General features: G+C 36.0%; 1 protein-coding gene across 2 annotated transcripts in view; it reads left to right on the forward strand.

Annotated features, from left to right (window-relative positions):
* LOC150082624 (E3 ubiquitin-protein ligase MARCHF6) overlaps window positions 1–21028 on the forward strand; it is a 218218-nt gene that overhangs the window by 125321 nt on the left and 71869 nt on the right. For both annotated transcript variants that reach the window (XM_090377546.1, XM_090377548.1), the window contains one exon: window positions 5193–5344. In XM_090377546.1, coding sequence (XP_090233672.1) covers window positions 5193–5344 — 152 coding nt within the window. The remainder of the gene's footprint in view (window positions 1–5192; window positions 5345–21028) is intronic.

Below are 21028 nucleotides of genomic sequence, written 5' to 3' on the forward strand. Positions count from 1 at the left end.
TTTATTATATTATAATAAAAAAATATATTATATTTTTTATTACGTATTTTAATTACCCGATATATAACGATTAAAATTACCCGATTATTTATTGCGTTTGGTAATGTTTTGGTTCCAAATGTGTGTTCAATCTTGGGTGGTCGGCACCTAACCCCACTTTTCCCATAGGGCCTGTTGTTTATATTGCACGATTTTGCATTGCACGAGGGTTTCTAGGAACACAACTATCGTGCTATACGAGGACAGACTGTATATAGGAATTTTGCTAGCAGGGAAAAGGTGATTGTCCCTCTGTATAAGGCAATGGTCAGGCCATGCCTTGAGTACTGCATACAGGTCTGGAGGCCTCATTTTAAGAAGGATGTAGATTTGCTTGAACGTGTTCAGAGAAGGGCAACAAGATTGGTGAGGGGAATGAAGGGATCCTCTTACCAAGAGAGGCTTAAGTTCTGCAAACTGTAGTGGCTGGAGACTAGTCACCTGCATGGTGATCTGATTGAGGTGTATAAGGCCTTGATTGGGTTGAGCACGCTGAATTCTGATGGGATCCTTCCACTTGTTCAGATTACGAACCTAAGGGGGCATAAATTCAAATTAAGAAAGCACAGATGTAGAATAGATGTGCGGAAATTTGCCTTTAGCCAGCGGGTGGTTAATTGTTGGAACAAACTTCCATCTGTTGTGGAAGTTGATAGGTTGAATAAATTTAAAGAGGAAGTGGACAGGCATTTGGAGGGAGTGGTGTATTTTTTTTTTTTTTTTTTTTTGGCTGATGCTGCATAAGCTCATACACTTGCTTTCTTGCATCACATGTCACTGCATGCCATTTGATGACTTTGTTATAAAGGAGCTGCATTTACAGAGGATTTGTTAACTGAGGTATTGCTGTGTGTGTGTATATATATATATATAATATAAAGGACAATCTGTAAACAGTACAGTGCTTAGTTTTTCTACCTTTTCAAATGAGTGTGATATTGATCAAAAATGTTATATCAAAATTATCTGGTTTTTTTGTTCTAATTTTTTAATTGATTTATGTCCTTAAACTGCCAGTTATTATTTCCAAAGTCATTTTTTATTTTTCTTGAGAAGGTACATTGCTTGTTGTTGACTTTATTTGCAGTTATATAGGACAAAGAGAATTTAAGTGTTTTCAGTCACACTGCCATTAGCCCCTCTATCAAATTACATTGCAAAACAAGTACCAGTATGCTACTTTTGAGTTTTTGTTTATTCCAAGTTTTTGAAAATTATTAAGCATAGTGTTTGTGATTTGAATAAACTTGTTTAGCAGAGAACAGCATCAGTTTCATTTTGGTGTCTCTTTTTTGTAAATTTATTTATTATTAATATAATTATTTTATTATTATTTTTTTTTTATCCCTTCATTTTTACTTGGCCATATTGCCCATTCTAAATTTCAGCTTTGTGTGTTTAATCATTTTCTGTCTATAGCCTCCAACATGAAACATATTAGTTATAACGAACTCGGGTATACTGACATTGTGCCTTTCAAACCTCATGTTTTTGTGATTTATATTGTTTGTGCATGGCACTGTACTGTTATATTTTGCTTGCTTCATTTGCTTAAAGCAGTGTAGTGCTTTGCAATTGATCATCAGGTACCATGTCATTATTATGTTTGCCAGTATTTCGTTATCACTCTACTGAAATGTGATAACACAATGCAGTACATATCTGCATTCTTCTTAGAGCTGATCTGCATTACACTTGGAGCTGAGAATTTTGATAAATTAAGCTGTGTAACTATAAAATTACACAATGCAAAAAATAATCATTAGATATGATGATGAGATAATCTTCATTGATTAATTAAAGAATAAGGTCCTAAACATACAAAAAACTTGTACATTGTTTATGTAAACAGTTCATTATGACAAATGTTCCTGCTGGTCCCATTGTTGTCACAAAAAACATAATCACATGGATCTTTTTCTATGCTAGTTCTCTATATATTAATTGTGAGTTAAATAAAGTTACATTTTAATATTCCTATTCCAAAAATGTGTTCCAACACAAACATTTTTACTGGGGTGAAAATTTTTGTGTAGGAATGCATCTGAAATTATGTAATAGAAGTCAGTGGGAAAATACTTTTATGAAATGTTTTTTGGGAAATATCCCTTTTCTTACCTTGGGGGTATCTGATTTAGATATCTGGTTCTATCGTTAGTGATCGAATGTGTTTCATATAGTTGCCTTGTGAAGAAGTAACTATTGTGCTGAAGCCATTAAGCTTTCTGCCATAAAGGGAAATAATTTGTCCTTTTGACATGTACAGTTTTTTACATAGATTATATATATATATATATAAGGAAGATTATATAGATTACTGCAGTTCCTTATATAGATTTATTGCAGATGTGTGGATGTATGATTGTTTAATATATAAGTTGGGTGGAATGGCTTTTTTCTTTTTTAATATTTCATATCCATCCTTTATTCTGATTCGGCTGACTGAAGGCACATATAAGAGTTCTGAGCAATGATTTTGATGTTGATAACACAGCAAGAGATTAATCTGTAACTGTTTAGACATTTAATGTGGCATATTTTTTCCTTTTATTTTAGATGTGTGTGTGTTCCCCACCTCCATGTTGTATTAAATTGGATACATATGAGATTAAGTTATAACACCAGTTTTATTGTCGCTTCTACAGAATAATTGTGTATGTTTTTCCTAACAAGAATTGGATTAGTGTGCTGCTATTGGCCAGAGTAGAAAGTGGTGTGTGCACGTTTGTTTGTTAAAAGCTAGTAATAATTTCTTATATCAAAGAATTAATATCAAATTTTATGTGAAGTTGTTTAATTTGAATATTAAACCAACTTTATGGGAATGAGGTTACTTCTAAAGCAAGAGATTTTGTGCAGTTCTTAGGAAACAATAAGATACAAGTGATGTTTGAAGTAGATATCTAACGCACATGGCCATTGAAAACATTCAAAAGTTGGGAGATTTAGTTTGTCCAGAAAGGCTACTACCTGAATTTAATTTCTAGAGAGCTAAATTCAGCTAAGAAACATTCGTGTTGAAAAAAAGCACACGAGAAAAGCTTCTGTTAGCACTCTGACAATGGAGCTCACATACTTCTATAAAAAACTATTGTCAAATGCAGATGATCCAAGCTGTCTCCCAGCTTGATCAAGGTTCCTTTTTGAGAGAAAAATTCCTCTCCTTCAAAAAAAGGTATAATCAGTTTTGCTCAGCATTTAAAACAGGTATCACCATTCCTTGGTCAAAAAAATATGCTGTTGAAACAAGTATAATTGGGCATGTCACTAAGTGGATTAATACTGGTTGAAATGGTTGATGTATATGGTTGTTAAAGGGTTACAAAATGTATCTTCTCTGATGAATAGTTGTTGACTTGAAATATATTCCTTATATTTTAAGAATGCCTTCTTTCTTCAGTAGAGTATTGCAAAAGAGGCACACAGATAAACATTTATGCAGAATTAACTATAACAGCAGAAACAATATTACTGAAATCTAAATGGCATGTGTCATTGTTACATTTAACTTTTAATGTCCTTTGAGAGCCAGTTAATAGTAGGAATGCATGTAGCTATTAGCATCTGTCAGTTAGAGCCAGTAAAGGTAGTACTATGATCAGATCAATAAGCTGATTTAATGATTGATATGTACTTGGAAAGTGTCAGTGAAGGTGCAAAATAATGCATCTTCACTAAAGCTGTGCTAGGATATTAGATGATGTTACCATGTAATCGTACCATATATATTGAGAGGAACCACTGTTATATTTTATGTGATGAATCAAAGCTAAACAAGAGAACAGGTAGGATTTAAAAAAAAAAAAAAAAAAAAATCAGTTTTTCTGATTTAGTATTTGTGAATTTACTATTGTATGCATGATTATTGTTTCACGAACATCTGAAAGTTGTTTACTACTTTTTTTAATCATCCTATATAAAGTGAAGCAAAAGTGAGTAAGTGTAAATTCCTCTGATGTAGTGATTCATGCCAGAGTATAAACCAAACTTTTTTTTTTTAAAAAATAATGTATGGCCTTGCACCAGAGAACAGAAACTCAAGAGAAAGTAATTTATGGGGAAGAAGAGTCTGAGGTGTATCAGGATGACTTGAGGGTTACAGTGCAGTTAAGTATGAAGTTTACCATTCAGTGTAAACAAGTGTATTCCAGGAATACACATGGTTTACTGTCAGTGATATGAGACTGCCCTTTGAATACTATATTTAAATCTGGAGGGTATAGAATTCCAAGAGAAAAGGAGTTTAAAGAAGAAATGTCATTATTCCTCTCCATAAGATTATGCAAGACTGCACTTGGAATACTGTGTTTGGATCTGGAGGACATAGAACTTAGAGAGAGAGAGAGAGAGAGAGAGAGAGAGAGAGAGAGAGAGAGAGAGAGAGAGAGAGAGAGAGAGAGAGAGAGAGAGAGAGCACTAACTGTTGTATCTATGTGGAATGGCTTAAAACATGCTGACATTTTTACAGTCATCAGTGTTTCAGCCCTGGAAAATTTACCATAAGAACAATGTTAAAGTTTGTGAGATTACTTTTTATTCAGTTGTCATTTTATTCAGTTTTCAGCACTAACTAGCTAACTACCTGCATAGTTTTCTAGTAGTTTTATTTTATCAAGTAATGCTGGAATACTTAGTTTTTCTCTAATAGATTAATGGTACATCATGTTGATGACAAGTGAACACTCAAAGAACTTCTGACTTGTTCAGATTTCACACACACACAGTGACTGTGGTGCTTTTTTTCTTCACTTGATCATATTAATAACCTGAAATTTTTTGTGCAGTTTAAGTTGCCTTTATTTTTATTAAAAAAAAAGCACAGCAGTTATTTTCATTTTATAATTACTTTGAATTACACAAATTTTAATAGACATACTGCAAAAGTTAGGTTTGAGTCCCACTGAAAACCTCCTAGAATTTCTTAAATGCATTTTCACTCATTAATGTAGCTAGTCCTTTGAAAAATGTAAAATGGAGTTTCACTTTTTGTGTATTTACCACTTAGATGATCTATATGTTAAGAAAATCATTTACAATTTCTGTGAAATAATAATGAAATTGCATTTATTGAATAACTTATTACATTTAGGATATTTGTTTCTGGTATATTTTCTTCCATAGTATCGAAATACATATGCTTCATATTATTGTAGATGATACATCTGTCCATTTTACGCCACATTCGTAGATTTTTGGCATCACTAATTACATTTGGTACTACTGTACTTTTGATGGTATGGCTTCCCATAAGAATAATTGAAAGACTATTACCAGGCTTCCTACCGTATAACGTAGTTTTATCAAGGTAAGTTTTTAATTTCATCAAATTGTGAATTTCTGATGATGACTATCCATTTTTTATGCCAGTAATACTTTTTTACACAATCACGAACAGTGATAAAAAAAAAAACCGTGCTTAAATCTTTATCCCACTTACTTACTGTACTGGGATAAAGATTTATTACAAAAACATTTATTATAATGGATGTTGAACAGAATGAAATTCTCTGAGCAATGCAGACATGCTACCAGGACAGCTCATGGGGTTTTTTCAATGATGAACAGAAACTTTGCTAGCAGAGATAGGAAATGATTATCCCTTTTGTATAAAACCATGGTTAGGCCTCACCTGGAGTACTGTATACAGGTCTGGTGGCTTCACTTTAGGAAGGATGTAGATCTGCTGGAATAGGTGCAGAGAAGGGGCAACCAGATTGGTGAAGGGAACAAAGAGGTGCACTTAACTAGAAAGGCTTCAGTTCTGCAAATTGCAGCATCTTGAGACTGGGCACCTGCGGGGAGATCTGATTGAGGTGTTTAAAGCCTTGAATAGCTTGAATAAGCTGAATGTTAATGGCATTCTTCCACTTGCTGAGACTACACACAATGAGGGCACAAATTCAAGTTGAAGGTGGCTGAAAATAGATTTGTGGAAGTTTGCCTTCAGGCCAGTGGGTGGTTGATTATTAGAACAGGCTTCCATCTGTTGTTGTGGAAGTGAATGGGTTAAATAAATTCAGGGGAGAACTAGACAAATTCTTGGAGGGTATGGATGAGTGATTTTTTTTTTTTTTTTTTTTTGGCTGATGCTATATATGCTTGCTTTCTTGCATCATTTGCCATTACTAGAACAGTGTCTAGAACTATCACTAACCTGTTGACAAGAAATTTATCCTTATCCTTCAAGTTGCCATTACAGTGGTGCTCAAAACATTACATCACCTCATTTTTTAGGTTGCTTCTTATACTGGCAGCTAATCTTTTCGAAAGAACATAAGTAATAACAATACAACTTATAAAACTATTAACTGCAGAAAAAATTAATTTTATTTTATGCCTTATGAGTAAATATACAGATCTCCAAAATAACAGCATATTGCTTATGGTTCATATAATAACAAAAATTCTTTGAAAGCAGTGATTTTTTTTTTTTCTCTCATTATTTTGCTCATGCTAGGTCAGCAAGCAAGCTATATAACCAAAAGACACAACAAAATACACACTACTATTTCATTGGCCAGCCCCTTGCTTTGCTACTGCATATCATAATGACATCAACTGGATAAGGTTCTGAATGTATTCCTAGGAAATCTCATGGTACCAAACATGGATTAATGTCTCCTGAAGCTCTCAAAGTGTTTTTAGTTTCTTTTGCATTACTGAAACCCATTTTGTTCCAACAATCTTCAGTTGGATTGAGGTCTGGACTATTCTCAGGCCATGTTATTGTGAATTGATTTATCCTTCTACCATTTTTGCACCTGTGGATAGTAAAGACAGAAAAATAAATTACATTTATTTAAGAAAGAGTGCAATGTTTCATAAATTTAAAACTTTTACTAATTTTATGAAGTTGTACTTACGGTTCGGGCTCTATGACATGGAATAGAGGCATCCTGAAAATCATCAAAGAAAATAATACATTTCCATTGATATCCTCAGACCAACTGGCATGCTCTTTTTCTCACTTTAGATTTGGACTTCTATTTTGTGTTAGAAGTGGCTGTTTTCTTGGATGACATGCTACTAATCTCGATGAGAAAAGGGGTATCTATGTACAGCAGTACTTGCCTCTACTTCTGTATCCTCTTCCCATGCCATTTTGAGATCTGTTGAGGATCTTCTGTTTTTGGACACACACAGACAAACCAGAAATCTGTCCTGTGCTGCAGAATATATTTGTGGGCATCCACTTCCTTTCTTTCTGTTTAAATTGCCAGTTTCTGATAAGTTTTGTAATAAATGTGCCACTGTTGACTGAATACAGCAAATCCTTTTTTTCTATTTCATGCGTAGAATATTCCTCTGCATTCAATGTAGCAGCAAAATTTTTCCTACATGGTGTTAATTGTGAAAACTTAGGCATTGCAATAAAACAGAATACTTCTTTAGAGATGGATGATGCAATAGGGTAATTCTATTACAAAACATATATAATATATTGCCATATTTCACAGAAATTTATTGAATTTTACAAGTGATGCAATATTTTTGAGCACCATTGTATTTTAGAGTAAAATATGTAATGAGTAAATTTTCCTTTTGTAATTATCAGTAAGAGAACCTTTAATGGTTTTCGTTGTTATGAAGTTATTAATAATATGTCTTAGATCTTCCCTTAAGCATAAACTGTTAATTTGACAAAAAATATATATATAAATACAGTTTTGTTATAAAAATCTACCATGACAATATAGGGATTGAAACAGTGATAATAAGATCTGTCAGCTGCATGAAATAATAAGCATGATATGTTTAGCAGACATGCAAATTTGCCAAGTTAGACTAACTCAAAAATAAAGGACATAAGACTGGTAACATTAATGAATCAGAAGCATTGGATAATTCCAATAGACAAATTATAAGTCAGATCATGGTGCATTTTAACCAAGTAGTGAGGAAATGATGCAGGTGAACCCAGCAGAGCTTGTTAATAATGGAATTAATAGCAGACAAATCAACTTGGCTTTTTGGGATGGCATTCCAGATTGTTAAAAAGTTAGTATATCTTCACAACCCAGATTTTTGTTTCTTCAAGGGGAATGTTGAATTTATTATGAAGGATCGCAGTGCTTACTAACACTTTTGCTGCTGGCTTTTCCAACAACCTTATTTGTCCCGGGATTGAAAAACACAAGATTAAGTCAATCTGGATTGGACAGAGCAGAGACATTTTTGGACTTTCTTCTCAATATGACTAATTAATCAGCCTCTGGTGAAGGCTGCTTGACAAAAATATCTGGTTTTTCTTCTGTCAAATTGGAAGAAAAAGTTCTAAAAGTAGAGTGGTTCCCCCTCCAAGTGGATTAAAAATCCAGTGCTGCATATTTGCATGAAGAGCAGTGAATGTGTTATTTTATTTTATTATTATTTTTTTTTCATTTTTAAATTAAAATTTTTAAATTTAAATATGCTGTTTTCTGCCCCTGCTGCTATTTCCAACAAAATAAAACTTTATTAGTTCTGCTGGGAGGGAAAAAAAACCACACACACACACACACACACACACACACACACACACACACACACACACACACACACACACACACACACACACACACAAATATTAGTTGTTTTTATTTTCAAGTTTATAAAACTATTAAGTGTACACAAAAACTCAAAATTACACGTGTACATATATATACATACTAATATATTTTGTCAGATAAATAAATAAAAAAAAAAAAAAAAACAATAACAATAGCAAATACTGTTGCATTAGTGTCAGCTGTACAATGAGAACTGTAATTGTGTAGAAAGAAAAATAATAGTAATACAAATGGTGGTTCATCTTCTATCCAGTACCTTCACATAATTACTCTGCATAAATAATAACTTGACTTCTAAAATTACCCAAGTAACACTTTATATATATTTAGAAGGTAGAGTGAGAGCTCAAACAAAGTCACCAATTGTACACCAAAAACTAGTGCACAATAGATATTTTGCTGCTGTGTCTGTTGAATGAGATGTTATCACTGCTGTGTTAATAAACAATAATATATTATTAAATACAAATAAAGACATCTGGCAAAGAAAATTAACCTCCATCAAAACAACTTATATTGCAGTTTGTTCTGATTACATAGGTTGATGGCAGGATTTATTCCTGCATAGCGGTGATGGGATTAGAAAGTCAAAACAGTCTCTGATACAGTGTGGACTTTTGAGTGTATTATATAAGGTTTATATAATGATCTGATTCAGAGATCTATTAGTCTTATCAGTAATACTGTGATCTTTTAACACCACATTTCTAGTGAAAAGAGTTTATTCTTAAAGTAATGGCCATTTAGTAAAAGAAAAAAAAAAAATCAAGAAAATTATGTATATCATACAGCATTACCCACAGGGTACCTTAAGACTTGAGATTCAGAAAACATCAGCTAAATAATGTGAAAATTCCAGAAATATTTGATCTCATCTTTTTTTGTCCATAGTATTAAAAAAATAACAACTATAAATACAGATGTTAGTATAGCAGCATTTCTAGGAGATGTGACAAAATAAACTCCCTTCAGGCCTATTTCAGTTTGTGGCATATTATGAATATTCTAAAAATACTGATCTCATTTTTACTGCCCATAGTATTAAAAAAAATAACTGTATTAAAATAAGAGCAGACAACTTTTCTTCATTTCAGTTGTTCTGTACTCTGCAGTCTACTATGGACTTCTCTCATTCTGCTTCGGTCCAAATTGTTCTGTGCCTTTTCAGTTTTCTTTTCCTCTTCTACTGTATCCCACCATTCCTGGCCACACAGTTTTATGTGGTCTTTTATCTTATATATAAACAGCACAGCAGATCTGTGCTTGTAGTTGGCACCTCCATGGGCAGGAGCAGCAGTGCATAGCATGCGCTTCTTGATTAGACCGGGGTTCGAGCCCGTGACCATCAAATATGGAGGATGCGGAAAGGTCAGAGAATGACCACCGCATATCCCTCGGAGCAATATGGCCTTAGTTGCTAATGCTCCTAAAAACCAAATAACAACAAACTGAGCTTGTATTACAGATTTATTATTTCAATCAGCAAAAAAAATAATAAATCTGTTACCAGTTAAATTACTGGTTATCATTGAATTTATGTCCTCATAGTACCAACCAAGTGTTAACAGAAGTCTGATTTCCTCCTTTTTAGCTTGCTTACAGAGTGATATTCCTGCCTAAAACAAATATGCTGGTTAGTCTGTCCGATTTTCAGTTGATCTCAATCTTCAGTTTTCCTCAGATTATTAGAAAGTATGCTTTGCTACTTATCAGCCCATATCTTCAATAAAAGACCAATACATACGGGTGCGGCAACTTCCCAGACTGGTGCAGTAAAAAGAGCACAAAGTGAAGAGCTTAAAAATGGTTTTATTTTTATTCAATGTAATTGCCATCTGATTAAATGCACTTATTTACACCATTCTAAAAGTTTCTGAAAAGAGTCAGTGAAATCGTCCAAAAAGACAAAGTTCAGTTCAGCAGTTATGCTTTTCTTTGTCCTTAACATCCCATAATTTCTTTCCTTTAAGGATAGTTTTCACTTTGGGAAAGAGGAAGAAGCCTGCTAGTGCTAGATCAGGAGAGTATGGTGGATGGCTGATTCGTACACTGCCATGTTTCATCAGAAATGTCTTCACAACAAATACTGAATGGGCAGGGGCATTATCATGCAAGAAGAACCAGCTGCTTTTCTCTTAAAATTGCAGTCTAACCTGGGAAATGTGCTTCAGTAATCTTTGAAGCACCCTTCAGGTAAAAATTCCTTGTGAATTGCCCTGTTTGTCAAAAAACACACTCAGCATCATCTTGACCTTGGATTTCTATAAACAGAACTTTTTGAGTCGTGGTGATGATTTTGAAGTCCACTGTATGCTCTGAAGCTTTGTCTCTGGGTCATACTGAAACACCAAATGCTCATCTCCAGTGACAATACATTTAAAGAAATTAGGATTGTCTTGACAATTGTAATTTCCTTAACTGTATGGAGTCTTTGCATGATGACACTCTTCATCTCATCTGTGAAGTTGTGCAGCACAAATTTTGCACAGACCTTTTCCTTAAATATTTATGCAGAATTTGACAAAACATCTCCTTGTTTATATCCAACTCATCAGCCATTCTGTCAAATGACGTTCTCTTGCCACAATTTCTCAAACTTTTGCACTCTGTCCTCATTTCGAAAGGTAAATGGACTCCCATTTCTTGGGTCATTGCGAACATTCTGACGTCCTTCTTTGAATTACTTATACCATTCAAACACAATTGTATGACTTAACGTTAATGCTACCAACAAAAATCATTGTTACTTGCAACCTGTCAGCCTACTGGACAATCTCTGAACTGATCAGCCTACTGGACAATCTTTGAACTACAACGTACCACTTCCGTTTATTTTCAAACTCATTGAATATGACTGCAGTAGCACCAGTCTGGGAACTTTATTGCCACACTTCATATCCATTATGGAATGAGAAGATGATATAACATGATTTAGACACCCTAATTCATAAAAACGTTAACTTTGCACCTTTGCCCTTGATGTATCCACCGCATTTGACTTAATTTTCATTAATTCCCCCATTTCTCTCTACTGCAATTCTAATCAAAAAACCTTGTTATTCTTTATTGAGTGCATTTTATTGTAAAAACTACTTTGTTTCAAAGTTTAAGGATCAGTTAACAACTGTAGACTCCAATACAGGGAACCCCCCCCCCAGCTGGTTCCTGATTGGTGGTTACACTTTACTGCCATCTTTATTGGTGGTTACACTTTACTGCCATCTTTATACCTTCCTTTTTTAATTTTAAAAAAACTAGGAGTTTCGTTCCTATGCCAATGATGTCCTGTTGGCCTTCTAAGAGCATTAAAAATGTCTTCTATCATCTCAGACTTTTTAATAATTATCTTACCTTCTCTAACTTGAAACTGAGTTGAGCTAAAACTTAGTACATGTACTTCTCAGTAGCATCAAGACTGCTTCTGCCAGTTTTTGTTTAACTAACCTCTAAGTGCAGGTTTGAAATTTAAGTTTATTGGGATCTTTTTTGACTTGAAACTCCCCTTCTAAACTGCATAGATCATCTTAGCAAAATAATATGAAAAACTTTTGGCTAGTAAAGTTAGATCTCGTAAAAACTAAAAATATGAAGTTCATTTTAAAATACATAAATATTTATACTTTTTCTGGAATCGTGTCTGCCAATCTCTTGACTGTATCTTGCACACTGTTTCACAATAAGTAAGGTTATGGTGAAACAAATGAAAGGAGAATTAAACCACATTAACATCTTGGATTTCATTGGAATTAAAGTTCCATCCAGCTATCTCTGGAACTCACCTAAGTTAACTTCCAATTTGAACAGACTGGTGAAATTTAATCATCACCTGCCAAACTCTACAGTACTTTATCTTGATGTAGACCAGTGGTCACAAAAGAAAGAAAAAAAAAAGAATACAGACAGATTCGTTTAAGGAAAATGTGTTCAGGTGAATTGTACTTTCCGTAAACTTTATAATTAATCATTTAAACTTTTAATTTCACCTTTGATTTGTTACTGTTCCTTATATATAAACACTCTGCTGCTCGCTATTCTGTGGTACTCTATAGATTTTTTTTTAAATCCCACAAATAGACCAGTCTTATTAATGTTGCACTTTACAGATGTGATACACTTGACACCTATTGACCAGACTGCAGTCTTAATAACATTGGTTAATAAAAGAAGAAGAAAAAAAATTACACCTATAGAACAAAAGTTGCAGATTCTCAAGGAAATTGATCCGTTAATTTCAAAAGTAGTATTGAAATTTTAGTAACTTAATGAATGGCCAGTTTCATATCTTAAAAATGAGTCTTATTCATCTTAAAATACTTTAATCAAACATATAATGCTATATAAATTTATTTCTTTAGAAATGAAACTAAAATTATTGTAACACAGAGCGAAAACTGATACAAAAAATAGATTGTGACAAGTTTAATAATGGGAAATATACATATATTAGATTAGATACATACAAACAAAAGCTTTTGGTTATTTTGTCAACCTTCCTCAGTTAAACTGACAGTTAAGAATGGAGCATGAGGGCATGTACTACCAATCTTGTACATGAAGTACGTTAATTGTTGGATGTTGAAGCCTGTGGCTGTGATGCATGCGGATGTTGCCAGCGTTTGTCAATAGTCAGGATTGCTGTTTCGATGATAGGATGGACTTGACATCCACTATTCCTGTTGACTGAGGTATTGGAGCATTTGATGTTCAACGATTCCAACCAGGCGTGTCGGCGATAGTGGCGAGACTTATCCACAATCACAACATTGCGATATGGATCAGTGTCGTGGTGGGTTGCCAAAATGTGTTCGGCAATAGCTGAGTGCTCCACATCTGCTAAGCGGATGGCTCTTTTGTGTTCAGAAAGGTGTTTTTCGAGCCGTCTCCCAGTTTCCCCGATGTAGCAGCTAGTGCAGTCACGGCAAGAGATGCAGTAGACCAATTCGCTTTGTAGTAAGGTGGGGACAGGTGTTTTTACCTTAAAGATGAGGGATCGAAATTTTCTGCCTGGGAGTTGTACGCAATTTATCCCGTGTGATTTTAAGACTCTACAAACCTGTTGTTGATAGATTTGGGTAGTATGGGATAAAGGCACTCGTGGCTGAGTCATTACCTTGGATGTTTCTGTTGATTGTTATGTGGCCATGTGACTGTAGGTCACACCTGTCAAGGGTATTGATGGGATAGCCACACCTCATGAGATCCACCTTGACTTTAACAATTTCAATGCGCCTCACATTTACAGAGCTAGAGTGTGTCCAGGCGTGAGTTAGCAAGGTTCGTGCAGTGGCAAGATGGCTACGCGCGCGTGTGCTGACCAGAAGTTGGTAAATTGGCCAGCACACATTGGTTTACAATGGACAGTTGTCTTCAAACGCGTGCCCTCGCGCCAGACAAGGGTGTCTAAGTATGGTATGGTGTTGTCCGACTCTAGCTCGATGGTGAATTTTATGAAAGGCGACAGAGAATTGAGGTGGTCTAAGATTCGGATTCAGGTGACGAACACATCGTCCACGTAGCAACACCAAAAGGTAATGGAATCTGGTACATTTGTAAATGCACGACTCTGTAATTCCTCCATTGCGATGTTTGCCGTGACCGAACTAACTGGGGAACCCATGGCTGTGCCGTGTACTTGTTGGTAAATGGAGTCGTTGAACATGATTGCACCGCCAATTAAGCACAGTTTGAGGGCGGTGGAGATATCGTCTGGTGTTAGTTTGGTTCTGCTGCCAAGGGTTTGATCGTTATCTAAGAGTTTCTTTGCACATGCTCCATTCATGCACATCCGCCCTCATGCTCCATTCTTAACTGTCAGTTTAACTGAGGAAGGTTGACAAAACAACCGAAAGCTTTTGTTTGTATGTATCTAATCTAATATATGTATATTTCCCATTATTAAACTTGTCACAATCTATTTTTTTGTATCTGTTTTCTTTCTGTGTTACAGTAATTTTAGTTTCATAATGAATCCAGAGCGCACAGGCCTCTTTAATCATATTCTTTAGAAATGTTTGCCATTCAGAGTGTTTTTTGTATAGCCCTAATTTGCTTTTCCTCTTAAGAAAGAAGCAGTAATCTCCCATCATGACAGTATCCCAGCAAACTTGGTACCACTTTTCCTTCGTAGATATATTGTAATAAAAGTTCCCCTATGCTCATCACTGATTTCCAAATTTTAAAGAAAAAGACTGATGACAGATGGACTAAGAAAATAACAGAATGGTATCCAAGAGGAGCTAGAAGAAAACCTGGAAGACAAAGGCAGAGATGGATAGATGAAATTCATGAGTTTGTGGGTAGTAAATGGATGGCCAGTGCTCAAAACAGAAGGAACTGGAAAGTTTCTGGAGAGGCCTTCATCCTGCAGTGGATTGAAAATGGCTGATGATGATGATGATGACAGGCGAGGCAGGGATAGTGTGGACATACAGACTGTTCCGTAAGATCTGGGATGAGAGACAGGTGCCGAAGGACTGGAGAGAAGGTTTGATCATTCCGTTGTTCAAGAAGGGGAACAGGAAAAAGTGTTCCAATTATAGAGGCATCACACTGACATCACATGAGAGTAAGCTGTATGAGAGAGTGTTAGAGTGGAAGATAAGAGGAACGATTGAAAATAGGATGGCCGAGGAACAGTACAGTTTTAGGCCTGGCAGATCGACGGTGGATCCAATTTTCTGCATCAGGCAACTGATGGAAAAGTGTTATGACACAATAAAGAATTATGTATGGCATTTTTGGATATAAAGAAAGCGTTTGATGCCAGAAAGAAAGAGAAAGTGTGGGAGGGTTTGAGACACTTGGGGATAGAGGATCTTGTGGAGAGAATTGAGAATATGTGCACCAATACAGTGAGCAAAGTAAGAACAGTAGTGGGGTTGACGGAGAGCTTCGAAATAACATCAGGTTTGAGGCAAGGAGGTGTCCTGTCAAACAACTACTGTTCATAGCTGTCATGAATGATGTGCAATGTAACGTGGTGGAACAACTTGGACAGGACCAGATGAAAGTCATGCTCTTCACAGATGACTTCTGCATATGGGGAGAGAGCAGGGAACAAGTGCAACGGCAAGTTGATATATGGGCTAGTATGGCCAATGAATTTGGACTGGTTTTCAGTCAGAAGAAGAGTGAAGTGATGGTTCTAAAGAGGAGTGGCAAGCTTCACAGATACATCACAATGGAAGGGAAACAGCTAAAAATGGTTAACAACTTCAAGTATCTAGGAAGCAACATTACAAAGACTGGAGTGATAGATGAAGAAATAAGTAGAAGGATACAAGCGGGCGGGAATTTCTGTAGGCAAACAAAATCTTATCTGTAACAAGAACATACCATTGAAGTGTAAGAAGGCTATATATCAGCCTATTACATACCAGTTCTGATGTATGCATCAGAAACATGTACTATGATGAAAGCAGAACTCAGGGGACAGAAATGAGATTTGTGAGGAGCATAGTGGAAAGACAAGATGCAACAAAATCAGGAATGATGTGATTAGGGAGAGAATTCAGGTTGAAAAACTAGGCTTGAAAAGGTCCCATTTGAAATGGTTTGGACGTGTCAAGAGGATGAACGAGAGTTGTTTGCCAAGAAGAATGTTTGATTTACAATTAAGGGACAAAAGACCAGGGGGGGAAACCAAGAATGAGATGGCAAGACATAATAAAGACCGATGTCATTAAGAGAGAGGAGGAAACTGGAGTGAAATCAATGACGGAGAGAAGTACACGGACAGGGCATAGTGGTGAGGCTTCATATGTCGACCCATGGAATAGTGGAACGATGACTGATGATGTTTTATGGTAGTGACCGCCAGAAATATGCTTTAGTGAAATGTGAGATGGCATGAGGTGAAAATAGTGTGTTTCTGCCTTTACTGCTTTGTTTATTCAGTTGCTACACATGTGCAGCTTTGTTTATGTATCAAGCATGCCTACTCATTTTTATCCTTTTTATACTGTAATTGTGCTGTATTCCCTAAAAATGAGTAAAATACCTGTAAAAGGTGTGAAAGGGAAGCGTTCCTAGTGAAGATACTACAGATTCAGAGAGAAAAAGAAAAGCAATATCGATAGACAGAGGCAGACTGGGTAAAAATTCTTACCAGGGAAAACGTGTAGCAGCCCCGTACCAGTGTTTATAGCTAAAATCACACCAGCCTCTGGCCCATCGGAGTTTGCCCGGTAAGGCTTATGGCCAGTCCGCCTCTGTCGATAGAGGAAAAATACGGAATTGTGAAACGCTTTGAGCGAAATGAAAGAACATGTGATATTGCATGAGCTACAGGCCTAAATGAGGCAATACCGAGAACAATTAGAAAGAATGCACAGAAAATAAAAGCAACTTTCATAGCAGGAACAACTCAAAGTGTAACAAAATACATTAGATCAAGGCAAAGAATTGGAAGAGGTGGAACGTCTGTCATCTGTTTGGATAGAAGATCAAACAAAGAACAGGTTTGCTTACGATAGAAACAGAAGCATTAGCAGTATTTTATTACAATTACTTTATAAAATACTTATGTATTTTATAAAGTAATTGTAAAAAGTAATAAAGTATTTATTACTTTATAAAATATGTATTTTATTACGATTAATTATTGTGTTTGGTAATGTTTTGGTTACAAAAGTGTGTTCAATCTTGGGTGATCAGCACTTAACCCTATTTTTCCCATAAGGCCTGTTATTTATATTGCATGGTTTTGCATTGCACTAGGGTTCCTAGGAACATAACTATCGTATTATACGAAGATTGACTGTACCTAATTTTCTTCTTTCGAGAGATCCATGCAAGAACTATTTTAAATAGTCACCAGGCTGCTAGATCAGTATCCCGTAGCTTTGTTTCAAATACATAATTTTTGAGGAGTCTTTGAAAGCAGTGAAAATTCCTTCTTTCAGTTTTGCATCTGTTAAATTGGGAATGCTTCCCTTATGTAGCAGAATCCACTTCCTTCTTTATCCAGAGCCTTAACATCTCTCTAACAAAGCTTTATATGCAAAGCTGAGAGAAGCAACTTTTTTTGGTTCAACCATTGGAACATATTTTATATCACTTCTTGGTTAAAAGTTCATCCATCTTTTCCCACTGCTGCACAATATAATTTTTTTTCTGTTGCACTGCTGTCCCACAAACAGAAAACAACAGAATTTTGTGAACTATCCCTGTAGACCAGTGAATAATCCTACAGAAATTCCAAGGAGCCATGGAACTTTATTGCACCCATGACCTTAGACTTGTCATGATTGAGGCAGCTCATAACAAGTACTTTATAATATGTGAAATTAATGCCATTTGCACTGCTTGCAAACAATTTGCTAATGGCTATGTATATAAACTCAGTTATTGTGAAATATGCTAGAACATCAGCACTACAAGAAATGATTATTTCTTGTCAAACCTAGGATAAGACACACCTTTGGCCTTTCTTATCTGTGTAATGGTGAAGTAGCAATGACAGCAAACACTGATGAAGTGGCAAGTATATACTGTGAAACATCTGATTCCCATTTGTATGGGGATCATATCTGCTGTAATTTCCAGCAGGAAATAAGCAGATATTCTAATATGGGTTAGCATTAGCATTAGCAGAGGCATTTGATGCAAGAAAGCAAGCTTATGCAGCATCAGCCAAAAAAAAAAAAAAAAAAAAACCCACTTCCACTTCACCCCTCTGTTCGTTCAAAATACCTGTCCAGCTGAGCCTTAAACTTATTTAGGCTATCAACCTCCACCACAAGGGATGGAAGTCTGTTCCACCAACCAACCAACCGCTGGCTAAAGGCAAATTTCCGCACGTCTATCCTACATCTGTCTTTCCTCAATTTGAATTTATGCCCTCTCAGCTGATTTTTCTGAGCTAGAGGAAGAATCCCATCAGCATTGAGCATGCTTAAACCATTCAAGGCTTTATACACCTCTATCAGATCACCTCACTGGTGCCTAGTCTCCAGACACTGTAATTTGCAAAACTTAAGCCTTTCTTCGTAAGAGCACCCCTTTGTTCCATTCACTAATCTTGTTGCCCTTCTCTGTACTCGTTCCAGCAGCTCTACATCCTTCTTGAAATGAGGCCTCCAGACCTGTATACAGTACTCTAGGTGTGGCCTGACCATTGCCTTATACAATGGAATAATCATTTCCTTATCCCTGCTGGAAAAATTCCTGTATATCATTGACAATACTCCATGAGCTACTCTTGCACCCGTCTGCACTGCTCAGAGAACTTCATATCTGCCTGCACAACCACCCCCAAGTCCCTCGCTTTCATTCTCTACCACTGTCAGTGTAGTACCACAGAGTTGATACGTTGCTCTGGGGTTGCTGTTTCCCATGTGTAGTACTTTACATTTGTCAATGTTAAACTTCATTTGCCACCTCTCAGCCCATCTGCTCAACCTTTCCAGATCCTGTTGCAGCAGCATAGTGTCAGTAGTGTCCTTGACAACCCTGCCAACCTTTGTATCGTCTGCAAACTTGGACATTAAGCTTGATATACCATCATCGATATCATTTATAAATACAGAAAACAATAATGGACCCAACACTGAGCCCTGAGGGACTCCACTAATAACATTAGTCCACGATGAGCAGTGTCCATTGATTACCACTCTCTGTCTTCTCCCCCTCAACCACCCCTTTATCCATAGCAGCAATTTGCCTCCAATGTCACAGTGCTCCAATTTGTGTAGCAGTCTTCCATGTGCAACAGTATCAAAAGCCTTTCTAAGATCCAAGTATATAATATCAAAGCTATTCCCTGCATCCAGTTCTTTTGTGACTGCATCATAGTATCCAATCAAATTGGTCGGGCAAGACTTCCCCTTAACAAAACCATGCTGTGTCCAAGCTATAACTGAAGTCTTGTCTAAATGATCCTGCAGTGCTTCTTTAACCAGTGCCTCCATTAATTTCCCTGGAACAGAAGTTAAGCTCACAGGTCTATAATTACTTGTGTCAGCCTTTGATCCTCCTTTGTGAATTGGGGTCACATTTGCACATTTCCAGTCTATGGGTACCTCCCCTGAGTCCAAGGAAGCTCTCATAATTATGGCTAAGGGTTTGCTTACTTCCTTTGCTGCCTCGTTTAATATAACTGGATAGATCCCATCCACCCCGGGTGCCTTTCTTGTGTTTATCTTCAACAGTTTCTCCTCCACTTTACTCCCAGTTATTTCAAGATTCTGTAGCTTACTGCTAGAGTTGAATACACCTCTGGCATTCCCCTTGCTGAATAACTCCTCATGTGTGAATGTCGATGCAAAATATTCATTTAGTTTGTTAGCTACCTGAGCAGGATCATCAACAGTTGACCCATCAATATCAAGTGGACCAATCTGATTCATCCCCTTCCTTCTAGAGTTTACATAAGTAAAGAACTCTTTGCTGTTTTTCTTTGCATCCCTTGCCAAAGATTTCTCGTAATCTGCCTTCGCCTGCCTAACCTCCTTTGTAACTTGGTTGCATATCAACTTGTATCTATCATAGGCTTCTGTGTCATGTGTTAATTTGTAAGTATCCCATGCATTTTTCTTCTCTGCCATATGCCTCATTAGTTCATCTGACATCCATTTTGGCCTAAACCTTGAACAATATTTCTTAGTTGGTATGTAAAGCCTAGTAGCTTCCAAGATAAGTTCTTTGAATGCTTCCCATTTTGAATTTGCTGTTGGTAACATCATCAGTTGGTCCCACTGTATAGAATTTAAATACTGTCTCAGTCCATCATAGTCGCCTTTACGGAAGCAATAACCCTTCCCTTTACCCCTAATGGTAGTTACCTCTTTGAGTAAATCCCACTTCAGCACACTGTGATCACTGCCACCTAGTGGTTCATTTATCTGCAGATTCTTAATGCATGAAGAATCACTGCTGATAATCAAATCAAGAGTATTACTCCCTCTAGTTGCCTCCCGAAAAACTTTATTTCTCTTTTGACAAGTTTTACATTACTTATGCACCATACAACTTGGTAAATATAGGATGAGTTGTTTTCACTTCAATTGATGAGATGGATCTCCTAGTAAACCCGAGTTTGCATCTCTGCAGAGACTTGGATCAGTCAGTTGAATATTACAGTGAAATTTATAGGGAGAAGTAGAATTTCGTAATGTGCAAAGTGCATTGGACATTTTCTTTAGAAAAAGCTCATTATCAGCACAAATCACAAGCATGCCTCAAGTAGAATGCACTAATATAATGCATGCATGATGACGGCACAGATTCAGTAAGTCTGTGCAGCAATTTCTTCTTTTTTGGCAAGTTTTTAATGATTTTTTTTTTTTTTTTTACAGATTAATTTTATGTTTTGTATTTTTAGTTTTAAGTAAATTTTCCAATTTCTGTAAGGTTCTCTACATATGCAGTTATCACAAAGTAATATTTTACTGGCTGAACTAGAGATGAAAAATGTTAGAATAACAACTTTTTATGATGTT

Source organism: Mastigoproctus giganteus, chromosome 7, assembly GCF_048544385.1.
Source record: "Mastigoproctus giganteus isolate SK-2022 chromosome 7, ASM4854438v1, whole genome shotgun sequence".
NCBI classification, from domain to species: Eukaryota; Metazoa; Arthropoda; class Arachnida; order Uropygi; family Thelyphonidae; genus Mastigoproctus; species Mastigoproctus giganteus.